The 14,138-nt window shown below is 39.5% G+C and overlaps 1 protein-coding gene across 15 annotated transcripts in view; it reads right to left on the minus strand.

The window, feature by feature from the left end:
- Nucleotides 1-14,138, minus strand: part of tyf (twenty-four) — a 73,112-nt gene that overhangs the window by 45,904 nt on the left and 13,070 nt on the right. Inside the window, exons 2-5 of one of the 15 annotated variants that reach the window (XM_065232539.1) lie at nucleotides 6,322-6,819; nucleotides 5,678-6,144; nucleotides 5,493-5,546; nucleotides 5,120-5,268 (exon numbers count right to left, since the gene is read on the minus strand). The exons of 1 other annotated variant lie outside the window; for it this stretch is intronic. Coding sequence is in view for 10 of the 14 variants with exons in the window: in XM_065232527.1 (XP_065088599.1) it covers nucleotides 5,120-5,404 (285 nt within the window). In the remaining 4 variants the exon portion in view is untranslated. 13 more of the 15 variants (XM_065232527.1, XM_065232538.1, XM_065232541.1 and 10 more) reach the window with 13 other exon arrangements.

Here is a 14,138-nt window from a genome sequence, read left to right on the forward strand (position 1 = left end):
TTTCACGGCCAAGGATAAGTTCAGCGTTCCGGAGCATGTCCGCACTCAGAAGATGTCCAAATTTGCGAAGAAATTCCTGGTTTGGCAAGCCATCTGCACGTGCGGGAAGCGGAGTGCACCTTTCGTGACCCAGGACACGATGAACGGACAGGTGAACATAAAAGAGTGCCTCCAGAAGCGGCTGCTTCCTCTCCTGAAGGCCCACAACGTCCCAACAATCTTCTGGCCGGATTTGGCCTCATACCACTACTCCAAGGACGTGCTGAAGTCAAGGTTTCAAAGACTCATTTCAGCTAAAACAATGTTTTTCTAAATTATGAAATAATTAGATGCCATGATCAAATTTTGAATTGGTAGGATACAAGAAGAGGTTGCAAAGAATGTGTTTGACGTATTAAACCTGTTTATTTCACTTCATGAGAGTCACAATCAGCGATTTTTCACAAACTCACTCACTCACTCACTCAGCGATCAGCAAATCGCTGATTGTGACTCATAGAAAGCAAAATTTACAGGTGTTATGTTTCCAACGTATGCTTTGTAACCTCTTCTTGTAAGTTACAAGTAAAACATGCCATCATACCATCTTTTGGTTTTATTATTCCGAAAAACATCATTTTAGCTGAAATGAGTCTTTGCAACCTTGGCTGAAGTGGTATGCGGACAATAAGGTCAATTTCGTGCCGAAAATGTTCAACCCTCCCAACACTCCGGAGCTCCGCCCCATCGAGAAGTACTGGGCGATTATGAAGCAGCACCTTCTTAAACGACCTAAGGTAGTGAAGACAGTCGAGGAACTGAAGAAAGTATGGGTTTACATGCAAAAAACGGTTGATTCACAGGTTGTGCAGAATCTTATGGCCGGGGTTAAGGCCAAGGTGCGGGCATTTGCGTATGGACTGTAAATAAAATACGAGTAAAATGGTAAAATGAAGTTTAATAGTTATTTCTCAATCCCTGAAAATTTGATGGCAATCGGATGAAAACTCGAATTTTGCGAATCAATTTTGTGTGTGGCAATTTCATCGTGGACACCCTTTAAAGCAGAACTGTCAATATCACTGTGTATTGTCGAGATTTTGCAGCACTGCCTGTGATGTCACGACTGCTGTTCGCAGTATGGAATGTTGTGCTGACGTAACTTCTTCTTCTTTCCTTTATTTAACGTCGGTCTCTGTTCCGCAAACTAGTGCCAATCAATTCGACAATCGAATATGCATGAAGGCAGCTTCCACACCTGCGTAGGATATCACCCCCATCTTTTTTCGACCAGCTCTACAGGGGGCTTCTCAAAGGTTTTTTTAAACTAGCATTTTCAAGCCGGTCAGAAGCCAATCAAGAGTGTTATTAACCAGTAATATTGCATATGTTCAGATGCAATATTTCTTAGTCTCTTTGACCAGATTGAATTCCATTCGATTCATTGCATAAATTGCGATAGTTGAATGTAATTGAATGCAAACAATTCGAAAATTTTATGTTTGCGTTGAATAGGTGTAATTAAACATTTTATATGAATAATATTTTTCATTGTGCTATTAGTAAGTTAACTTATGAGTGTCATGAAATATTCTGTTGACATTTATAAACAGTTGAAATTTTTCTAAGAAATCTAGAAACATAGCTAGGGTATGTGTACCAGTTTTAGGCCCTAGTGGTGGTCGAATTGACCATATCTTAAATTTCACATTTTAACATTCTTTCTAAATTTGTTTCGCAAATAAAGCCATTAAAATTTATTTCAAATATGCCCCTAAGATCAAAAACTGGACCACTAGTGCCAATACTGGTACACTTATCCTATGTAAAATAGATTCAAACGATTACTTTCGTTTGTAAATAGTGCTTATTGTTGCTAGAAAATATAGCCGTTCCCTTCCTTTGCCTTTTCGATCAATCTTTTCACGTTTTTAGTTCAAAATAATTGGAGTAGATCTTTTGGTCAAAACATTTTCAATTGGCCGCAGCTGAGAAGCATATGGAGGATTAAATCCTTGGGTATTACAGGTAAGCACTCAATTTGATTTATCGTTCTGCTTGCGAAAACTCCTAATTTGCGGAGTCGTATTTTTCCTCCTACGAATCCAAAATGAAATCAAAGGTTGATGCAATTGGCTCCAAACATTTAAAAAAAGTTTAACGAAAAAAATGGTACATACATTTTTCTTCTAAGTATACAAAAAGATTTAAGATAAGAAGAAGTATGGAAGTAGAGTTTCCCCACTTTGTTGCCATAACTACAGAAAAACAATACGTATGGTTTACAATGACATTTCAGGATTAATCGTTGGGTGGCAGGTCATTGCATACAAAAATTTATACTTTTAGATTGCAAACGTTAATATATTTGTTTACTGTGTGACGCGAGGTGAGGAGCTAGCTATATAGTTACAAATAAAGGACGTAAATAGTTAAGGAAAAACCAAGCCATAAGTTCAAAAGTTTTAAAAAGACAGAGAATTATAAACCACGCTATAATTATTTTAATAGAATTGACTACCCCCTTGATCGCCTTTCTCATTTTACTGCTGGTATAATAAATTTGACAGATCGATGCCTTTCTATACCACTTGAAATCACTAAAATGGGGTCGATTTTTGATTATCGAGTTCCACATATATTGTGACTTATATGATGTTTTTTTTTTTTTTTTTAATTATAGTCACTTTAACGCTCTTGGGTCATTCGTAACTTGTCCGGGGGTGAGATTAGAACTCGTGACTTTGGCGTGAGAGGTATGGATGCTAACCACTACGCCGGGGTCGCCCCCTTATATGATGTTTTATGCAGCTCCTCAAAATGCTAAGAAATTTGCAAAACTTCTACAAAGTTTGCTACACTACTTCTACGTTTCTCGTTGATTTTCTGCAAAGTTCCACGAACGAAATTTTCAGCTTCTACACAGTTTGCAGAACTTTTCCATGTTCCTTGTTTTTACGAATGTTTCTGAAGATCTATGAAGCTCCCAGAATTACTATGTTTTCCCTGAACTTCTTAGAAGTCCTTGAAGTTTTGCGAAGTTCCCAGAAGTTAAAGAAAAATCCATTGGCTTTAATAAAATCTGTGTTAGTGGTTCAATTTTATTAATCGCTGTTAAATAGTAACATCGAAGTTGACAAGCTTGACAAAATTGATCGCCCGTTTGATAGATTGAATCGCTCATTTGGGGCTGTTTTTGGAATTCTTGACCCCACACCTCCACTCCGTAGACAATTATCCATACAAAAATTTTAAAATTTGTACGGGCAGTGGATAGCGACCAACCCCCCCCCCCCCCCCCTAAACTGTCTACGAAGTTTAGGAACAGCCCCTAACGATTTTAAATTGGCTCACTACTTGACTAGCCTATTGGTACCAAGCAAACGATTAGCGTATCCCATTCTAGTCGAAATTCTAGTACTACACTATGTTTGTTTTGATTTGCTATGAAAGTTTGACAGATAAAATGAGGGGTTCATGGATTTTCTTATGTTTCGAGGGGTGTATCGATTAGCTTGGGACCGAAGATAGTACCAGAAGAAACCAAAAAGTTGAGCACGTTTCTTCGGGACCTTTTAGTCTTAGAGTTACCTCTATGGTATTACTCCATCACTATTGAGAAATGATGAAGTATTCGGTTTTGATACAGTTGTCATTCGTGCTTTCATCGCAAGAATCGATTCTAATTGAAAAGTCCCGCTATGTATACCCTTCGAAGAGTGAGAGCATCCTCCAAAGATCAGTTAACATTGGATTCCTTAGCAACAAAAGTATGCGATGATACCGATAATGACCATGCAGAACCCTATTCTTAACCACTTCAAACTAGGGAACAAAGCTTAGGAATTACATTGATGAAGACTAACTGACTCATGTTTCCTTGTTTCAAGATCATCCTCGGTCCAGACAACCCGACGATTTAGCACCATTAACAAGGCATAAAAAGTAACCAGAACTATGATGTATTGCTTTGATTACTGAAACATGTTGTTCCCCTAGATTGAAGTAGTCAGGACTAGATCTTACCAAAGACCATGTTTAATAAGAGACGCGCGGAGAAATGGAAAGTAAATCTGGTGGCACGGCTAACTAAGTTAATTTGTCTGCAAGGTGACTTTTAATTTGAGCTTCTTCCAACCCAGTGCGAAACGGAACTTTCTCTCTTCGGTCCCAAACTAATCGATTCACCCCTCGAAACATAGGAAAATCCACTAAACTCTCATTTTATCTGTCAAACTTTCATAGCGAATCAAAACAAACATTGTGTAGTACTAGAATTTCGACTAGAATGGGGTACGTTAATCGTTTGCTTGGGACCAATAGGATAGTCAAGTAGTGAGCCAATTTAAAATCGTTAGTTTCGTATTGATTGTTGCTATTAGGCCGCTAGCACAGTGAATGTGAGTCGGGCCGACCATGAGAAAGAATATTAATCTATATACTGCCCATAAAAGCATAACTGTCCCATATGAGTAGGAAATCAAGCAAAGATGGGACAATTATGCCAGTATCGGCAGTATACCTATGGGAAATGTATGTAATGTTGGCCTAAGTGTCCCTAATTTGGGCCCATACATAAATTCAGCAATCGACTAAATTTTCAATAGCAACCAACAACCAGCGGCCGGAACCGCCGCAACAAAGTTTGTTACTCATCGCCCAAGTGAGATCATTTTTCTTTGCTTACTTCAAGCAACCGCCCTCCATGCACCGGAAAAATCCAATACTGGCACCCCTTCCGAGGAGAATCAGTGCAAAACGTCAAAAATATGGCCGAATTGTGCAGTTTCATTGCTTCACAGGTAAATAGGAGTGCACCAATCTGCGCTGCCAGTTAAGACCTAGCATGGTGGCGTAGATACTATCTATCGAGTCTGATTCATCATCACTGCAAGAGGCAGCCAACAAGACACAGGCAAAAACACGACCAATGAACTCTTGCCCGGCACAAAGAACAACAACCACTCAACCAACCGAAAGCCGAATACTGCTGCTACTGCTGCTGCGGCACATTGTTGGCTCAATTTTTATCGGTTTTTTTCGTTGCCGTTCAATAAATCCACTTCACATAGAAGGTTCGGTAAAAAGGGGCGTTTTTTGGGGGATTTTATGACCGAACTTGCTTACGGCGGACACTTACCTTACTGCTGTCCTGCTGAGGAGCTGCTAGAGCCGATGTGCCTATGGCAGCGGCTCCACCCGATGAGCTATTGGAAACGCCGGAGACCGAATTTGACGATGCTACTGGTCCTGCAGCAGCAGCCGCCGCAGATGATGAATGTTTCGTTCCTGACGATTGGGGATTAGTACTGTTACTGTTTGACGAGGACGACGGGGACGTTTCCGCCGTCAGATTGATTGCTTGGTCCTCTCCAGCTTTATCGGGGGCCTTTGGTTGACCCCCGAGCTCCGGAGACGGAGCCATCTTGGAAAGCGTAAAGCGAAGAAAAATAATATCCGGAAAAACGGAGCTTCTTTTTCGCCTCCACTTGCTAGATGTTCGGATCTCTCACCCGTGTGTTGTGTGTGCTATTAGACTCCTATATACTATTCGATTGCTTCTTTTTCTTCGTGACGAAGGCGACGGCGACGACGACGACGACGGAGATTGTGAGATTATATTATTATTATTATTGAATATGTTCAGCGGCCACACGGCGCTGTCAAAAGAAAAAAAAAAATCGCCACTAACACACACCTGTGCTTTCACTTTGGAATCCCAAAAACCGAGTGAAAGAAAAATCGCAGAAAAATGGACCACTGATTTCCTCTCCGCGGGGCCCGACTTTATGGGGTCCTCCCCAGACGACACGCTGCTCGGAAACCTTCCTTCTAGGTTCGATTCTTTGAAGCACTTGTCTCCTGCTTCTTCTTATTCTACACCACTATTATTGGCCACCCCACGGCACACAATTGAATCGATGATCCTCTTCTTCGTGCGATCGTCATTGCGATTGTCTGCAGAGGAAGAAAATAGGTTCGCACACTGCACTCACTCGCGCACCCGAACTTCCGCTTTTCCACGGTTCACATTTTCCCGAGTTCTTTCTTCGCTTCTTCTTCGGTGGCAATTTCCGCAAAATTCGAAATCAAAGTAAAAAATCCACTCTTCTCACTGGAACGACGACGATGATGTGCTGCTACGATCGCGACGATGAATTTGAGCTGTGCGAGCGATGATGAGTGTGTAGAAAAAAGAAAATGTCACCGCCGCACACACACATGCACACATCCACGCATCTCACGCACACACCAGCAATCAATCACACACGCACACCAACACGTAACGCACCGAGCACCGCAGCTCTTTGGCAAACCGAATGGGGCTTTTTACTCACTCACCAATTTTCGTTTCTATGTGTATGTGTGTGCTACAGCCGATACGGATACGTACTTCGTCAGAGAATATGGGGGTCTCGAGAAAGAAAAAAAAAATCCTTCCCCACTTCTACTACACACTACTCTGTGCCCCCAATCACTCTGGCACCCACTGCTGCTGACGATTCGAACAAGTTCTTCTTCTACGAGTCAGACGATCGAACATTTTGACCATTTTCGATGCATACACTTTTTACTGTTATCTTCCAGCAACGGGGGTAGCGCACAGGTAGCACCCGAGAAACTCAACTTTTCTTTATCACTGCAAATTCACCTAGTTTTTATCTACTCTCCACTCTTGCTAATACCTGTAGACGGCGATGATGAGACTCGCACTTTACAGACTCGACAGATTGCTCACTCCGACCGATGGTTAAAAAGAACTTGGTTCAATTTATTATTCGCACAGTGATGATGGCTTTTTCACCAACAAAAAAAGTATGATGGGGCTCGCGTCCAGTGCTGCCAGGAAGAGACAGAAAATGAAGCAAAAAAGAAAATTAGACCTATGCAGAACGCAATCAAGCAAGCAGGTTGTCGATTTGCCGTGTGGAGAGTTTTTTTTATGGATGGTCGGTCGGCAGTGAGGTCGGTTATACTGGGGTGTAAATATTTAAGAGGCAATCGAAAGTTTTGTCAATGGGATTTTGAACAAGAGGTATTTAGTAGACTCCCATCAGTGCTGATAAAAATCATTTCTACTACACTAAATTTAGCTGAAAATGAATATGAATTTTGACATAGCAACATTCTCTTGATCACGGCAACCTCTGAGTATCGAAGTCAACATTCGCTTTTATTAATTAATATTCGTCTTCTACTTGGTAGCGAGCTTGGCAGGGATGATTGTGAGGATTAAATGCAAAATGATTATTTTCATTTTACACAAATATAGCGCTGAAGAACGTGTCGAGTTGGTTTTTACACACATATCGATGGGAAATTATAGCATCATGCTGAATTGATGATAATATCGAGGTTTTTGGGTCTGGGGTCGACAATATTCAAAATAGTCATTTTGCCCAAACTGAATTTGATTATCTCTAAAGCAATCATGTCTGATTTTGACAATTAACCACTTTATTCGAGCACTTAAAATGAGGTTTACTACCACTCGAACTTTGAAACAAAACATTATTTTGAGATTTTTTCTTCTAGAACCTCGAGAAAAGTAGCCAACATTTGTGCGTTTCATAAAAAATATAAATTATTTTGTGAAATCGCTGGTAGAAAGTCACGCCAAAACTGCTTGACAAAGTGGTCAATTATTTTGGGTTGGATACCCTAATAAAAATTGTATGGTTAATTTGCTTAACGACGTGTTCTGGGTATCATCCAAACCATTTGTGGAATAGTTCAATGATTTGGGTTATCGTTCGTTTATGGTTATTTTTTATTAGGGTAATCAAGCACGGTAAGTTTTAGGTGAAGCTTTCGGATTTTCCCAGACATCACGTACTATAAAATTTTATAACTTAGACATCGTTGTGTAGTGAAATGGTATAAGGAAATTATCTCAGCAAACCAAACAAAATATAATCTGAAAAAATGTTTTCCACGAAAAGGTTCACCAACCGGTGGAAACTAACGATTTTTAAATTGGCTCACTACTTGACTAGCCTATTGGTCCCAAACAAATCGATTAACGTACCCCATTCTAGCCAAAATTCTAGTCCTACACAATGTTTGTTTTGATTTGCTATGAAAGTTTGACAGATAAAATGAGGGGTTCGTGGATTTTCCTATTTTTCAAGGGGTGCATCGATTTGCTTAGGACCGAAGTGAGTACCAGAGCTGAGCCAAAAAATTGAGCACTTTTCTTCGGGACCTTCTAGTCTTGAGTTACCTCTTTGGGTTCACGGTGGAGGAAAATCACAATAATCAGACCCCCTTCACTCTTTGGAATTTATAGAGACAGATAACAGCGTCAAACGGATTATGTCGAGACAACATTGAACCAACAATCGAAACAATACGAAACTAACGATTTTAAATTGGCTCACCACTTTAGTAGCCTATTGGTCCCAAGCAAACGATTAACGTACCCTATTCTAGTTGAAATTCTATTACTACACTATGTTTGTTTTGATTCGCTATGAAAGTTTGACAGATAACATCAGGGGTGTGTGGATTCATGCAGAACATGCAGGGGTGAGTGAAATAGCTTGGGACTGCTTGGGACCGTTGTTCTGGTACTGAGTGAGCCAAAAATAATAATGATTTTCTTCGGGACCCAGTAGTCTTAGAGTTACCTCTATGGTTGAACCAAGTTGAACCATAGAGGTAACTCTAAGACCAGAAGGTTCCGAAGAAACGTGCTCAACTTTTTGACTCAGTTGTTATACTCTCTTCGGTCCCAAGCTAATCGATGCACCCCTCGAAACATAGGAAAATCCACGAACCCCTCATTTCATCTGTCAAACTTTCATAGCTAATCAAAACAAACATAGTGTAGTACTGGAATTTATACTAGAATGGGGACCGTAATCGATTTTCTTAGGACCAATAGGCTAGTCAAGTAGTGAGCCAATTAAAAATCGTTAGTTTCCACCGTTGGAAGAAAATACACACCTAAATCTATGCATGTACGAACACACACCACTGAGCGGACGTTACAGTGCAATCAAAACACGAAGCGATGATCGTCATCATTCAGTTTCGGCAGCTTCCGTTTGCGTTTGCATTCGCCAGCGTTGTCAAATATCTTCCTACGTTATAAAATAGTAAAGTAATCATTATTCCAACGTAACTTTTGAGTAGAATGTGTGCTGCGTTGGTCATGCAAGACGACATATTTTATTGCGTTTGTTTAGCAATGGTTTCGGTACGTTGCATTTCCAGTGGCTGGAATATTTAATTCTTAAGGGAGAGGGAATGGTTTTCCATGTTTATGTATGTTTAGATTATTTTAAGCAAGAGGCTCGCAAATCATCAATTACTATTGGAGATTTGCATCTAACTGATACTGGTGGTGATATTGGAAACTCTTTCATTCGAAAGTAAAACATATTACAAGCTCATCATGATGCGAATCCAGATTGATTGAAGAACGGAGCAATCACAAAAAAGTGTGAATATTGCTATTGCAATATAATGATGATGACTCCTGATCATCAACGTGCACGCTGGTATCTGTCATGCTGACAGCAGTCAGTTGTTAAGCCCTGGTGATGAAGTTGATGGTGAACTTCCAACAGTCTCAATGTGCACTCACCAGATGGCACTGCGATCAAATAAGGGTGGTGTATCCCTTGTCTTGTACGAGGAATCTAATCAGTGGGATATCTTGTTAGTTAGATAGCTTTGCTTCAGCCTAAACTTGTCCGATAATTTTAAAAATCCCCAAAACCGATGTTAGTTAAGATTTGGTCGAGGATTTTTGGGCATCGCTTCAATAAACAATAACTTCAATCGTTTATTTCTTGTGCATATAAGCTCCCTCTCTCTCTTGTAAACCAACAACACAAACAAGTAGATGAACAGCTATATGGCAAGCTCGATGGCAAGTTATATGGCTCTTGTTATATGGATGTTTAGGTCTATTTTGCTTTCTAGGGATGGATGGCTAAAGTGTAAAGTTTTTGGTAATGTGGTGGTGTTAGTGTTTCAATTTCCCAGATATTTATAGCTACCCGGGTATCTTAAAATGGCTGATGACTCTTCCAGGGTTTATCCAGTAACCAGTTATAAATTTCGGTAATTATTTATTAAAACTTGAACTTCGTCAGGATTTCCCCCGGAAGATTTTTCCGACAATTTCTGGAAGTTTCTTACAACATCTCCTGGAAGTTTTTTTTTAAACTTGCCCTGGAAGAATCTTCTACCTTCTCCCGCAAATGTCTTCCATTGTTCAACGCAAGTTTTTTCGTTCCAACAGTATCTTCAGATTACCCTCAGAAGTCCTACCATAGAGGTAACTCTAAGACTAGAAGGTCCCGAAATAACGTGCTCAACTTTTTGGCTCAGCTCTGGTACTATCTTCGGTCCCAAGCTAATCGATTCACCCCTCGAAACATAGGAAAAACCAATAACCCCTCATTTTATCTGTCAAACTTTCATAGCGAATCAAAACAAACATTGCGTAGTACTAGAATTTCGACAAGAATGGGGTACGTTAATCGTTTGCTTGGGACCAATAGGCTATTCAAGTAGTCAGCCATTTTAAAATTGTTAGTTTCGTATTGATTGTTGGTCCTACTGGCTACCGCTGGAAGTGGATTCCCATTTCATTCTGACTTCCCAAAGATAACTTAGATAACTATTCTGAAAGTTCCCGGAAGTCTCTCCTAGCTTCGCCCAGGAATTTCTCACAAATTGTGTCAGAAGCGTTCGGTTTCGCTTGGAAGATTCTTCGCCAGGAAGTTTTCCTGACTTCGCACTAATGATTCGTACAACTTTCTCCGGAAATTTCTATCAATTTTCCCCAAAAGATTTTCCAACTTTCTCCGGAAGTTTCTTCCAGCTTTCCTGACGGTGGTGTATTTCTAGACCCACCCCCCTCCCCTCTGGATAGGCTCTTACATTTTCCCTAAGGAAGTCTTGGGTTGTGTGGTCATTTTTAATATAAAATATGTTTTTTTAACTAGTTCGTTTATTTGGAAGGCTCAATCGCGTTAGCTTTACGGAGCCGATAGTTCATTGTTCTTTGTTTGTAACAAAATTCACTTAATTCAATGTCTAGTAGGAGTTGGGCCGAATACTCGCGGCTTACTCGAGGTTAGAGAGGTACATTGTCGAAGGATAGGATCAGGGGAGGAGCTTGAGATAAAATATGTTTAACATGGTTTTTTTACAAAAAAAACCGTTTCTCGGGAAGTCAAACTAGTTTCTTGGGAATCGGGAAGTGATATTCTGGTAAATTTTCCGGGCAGAAAGCACTAGATGGTGTGATTTCAAGACCAAGGAAGTAGGAATTTGGCCAAATGTTTTCAGAAGATTAATTTTAGCGCATGAAAATTAATACTCAATCTCTCAAAATCGGTCAAAGAGGTTTCACATTTTGTTGCACTACATGCCTGAAATGAGGAAACTCATCATTAATAATTATTATTAATAATTACGGTGTACCGTGATTAGCAACATTTTATTTACCAGTATTCATAAAGGAAGAGGGATTTAAATCTTTGATGATATTTAGCTGGAAAAAGTCAGAGTTTGGGTCAACTCTCCCCAGAAGCGTTCGTTGTTTCCCCTGATACTTCTGCAAAAAGACATCAATAGACACGAGTTGAAAAAAGTTGAACAGGAACGGGTTGAATTTGCATCGTCTGGTATTGTTGTAATGCTCGATATTTAGCACAAGATGAGCATTCTACATCCCAGGTCAAAATAGATTAGTTCTGGCCAACTTCATAGTTGATTCTATCCTGAAACTTATATGAAGTGAAGCGATTTTAGAAGGGATGTAGGAACCACAACATCCAATTTTTCATACTGGGATCGTCCAGAATCCCCCTTTGGATTGACTGGATTATTTCGAATCCCCCCTAGACTGTCATGAATCCCCCTCAATATTGAGTGAAATCCTTCCTGTGATTGTGCGGAATCTCCCCTGGGATAGTCCATATGCCTTCTTTGGATTTTCCGAAGTCCACTTTGATATTGTTGGGAAGCCGAACTGGGATTGTCTGAAATTCCCCTTATTCCTGTTCGGAATCTCTACTGAGACTGTCGTAAACCCCCTTTGCGATTGACTGGAACCCTCCTAGGGATTGTACAGAATCCCCCTGTAATGGAACGTCATCGGAATGGCAGTAAAGCAAGACAGCTCTGACTGTTCCGTAAGTTCACCATAAAAATCCTCCATCGATTTTGAGGGGGCAGCTTGTAGTTCAGTTCGTACACGTGCAATTGCCCTTCCATTGCCGAAAGATTTTCCCGGTTAAGCATTGCAAACGCACCGTTTAAAATGTTGTTGCTTTGCTTTGCTTGACAGTATCGGCAACAATCAATTCGAAACTAACGATTTTAAATTGGCTCAATGCTTGACAATAGGCTGGTCCCAAGCAAACGATTAACGTATTCCATTCTAGTATAAATTCCAGTACTACACTATGTTTGTTTTGATTTGCTATGAAAGTTTAACAGATAAAATGAGGGGTTAGTGGATTTTCCTATGTTTCGAGGGGTGCATCGATTAGCTTGGGACCGAAGATTGTACCAGAGCTGAGCAAAAAAGTTGAGCACGTATCTTCGGGATATTCTGATCTTAGAGTTACCTCTATGGTATCGGTTGCTATGTGTATTTGATGTTGAGCAACGCGAGTTACCCAAGAGTTATTCAAAATTAACTCCGACTTTACTCATGATCGAAAGCCAAGTCAAAAGCTGTCATGCCCCAAGCTTCAAACCGAATGGATTTTTCGAAAATTCAAAGGCTTTTTGGTGAGCAAACCAATGAAAAAACTACGGTACACGATCAAAATACGATATTGACAAAGTTTCAAGGAAAATAGGCGAAGCATTTTGGCGTAGCAAAAACAAGATGTAAACAAACTGGCGAAATAGACCTAAAAATAATAATATTGCAAGTTACACGAAACGAAAATCAATTATTTTATTCATGTGCTTCACTTGTGCATTTTTGCCAAAACATCAGCCTTATACATTCCATAAGACAAACCGCATAGGTCCTATAAGAATGCATAAAAGGTATGTGTGACCGCTTATACATTTCATTTGACACATGATCTTCATTAACTTTTTGCAAGGTATCTGCTTATTAGTTGACTGATACATTTTGATGAATAATCAGCAATATAAATTTGCCAAAAGGTAAAAGGATATTTCTATCCGTGTACAATAGATCTACGATATAATATAGTATGAATTTTCAACAATAGAAAAACAATAAAATTAATGATATATGGCTCAAGTTTGTTCGGGAAAAAGTGATTTTTTGTATGGTTAAGATAGATAACATCCCTCAATTTACCATAGATCCTATTGTGGAAACAATAAACTTTATGGTTATTTTATCGTTGTTGACAATACGATTTATTGTAAATACAATAAATTCTATTGTATGGATAAAACGAGGGATACAATACATTTAATTGTTCTTTTTTTTTACGGGTTCTGAAGGGTGGTTGTATAATGTTTTTATTTTTACAGCTCCAAATAAATCCGGAAGTTTAATGAATACTTACTTTATAGTGATTTCTAACTCAAATTAAATCCGAAATTATTAATGAAAAGAAATCATTGCTCAACTGAATTCATAATTGAAAATAAAACACCATCGAAATTTCAAACTCGTTTTTCTGCAGTTAAGCATGATGCTATATTGGCCCTTACGAATGTTCACTGCCATTTTAAAGATCAGCAGCTTCAAAATTCTTGCAGCAATCTATAGATAATTTCTTAAAATCTGAATAAATCTGCATATATTTTACACAAATCTGAAATCTGTAATACAGATTTCTGTATTGAAAGTTGTATAAAAATCTGTACCATTCTAGAAAAATCTGTATATGTGGCAACACTGATCACAGTCCCGCACCTGTCACTGACACCAGCGCGCCGTCGTACACACGCAACGCATCACGCTTTTTGCCCGATGCATGCAAGTCGAAGCGAAGTGAAACAATCTGATCCGTTTAGTTTTTAATTTTGCTTATTGAGAAATAAGTAAACGACAAGTTGTTATCGTGTTAAATTTCCAGTTTAGAGTGCCAGAAATTATTCACCCCAGCTACAGCTAATGTAAATAAGTAGAATCGCGAAAGAAAACATCGCCTGCAAAACATGTTTCCTCCCAACAGCAATCCAAGCAACCCGCT

The sequence above is a fragment of the Ochlerotatus camptorhynchus genome, unplaced genomic scaffold, assembly GCF_037179485.1.
Source record: "Ochlerotatus camptorhynchus isolate MF236.1 unplaced genomic scaffold, CSIRO-AGI_Acam_v1.1 ptg000370l, whole genome shotgun sequence".
In the NCBI taxonomy this organism is placed as follows: Eukaryota; Metazoa; Arthropoda; class Insecta; order Diptera; family Culicidae; genus Ochlerotatus; species Ochlerotatus camptorhynchus.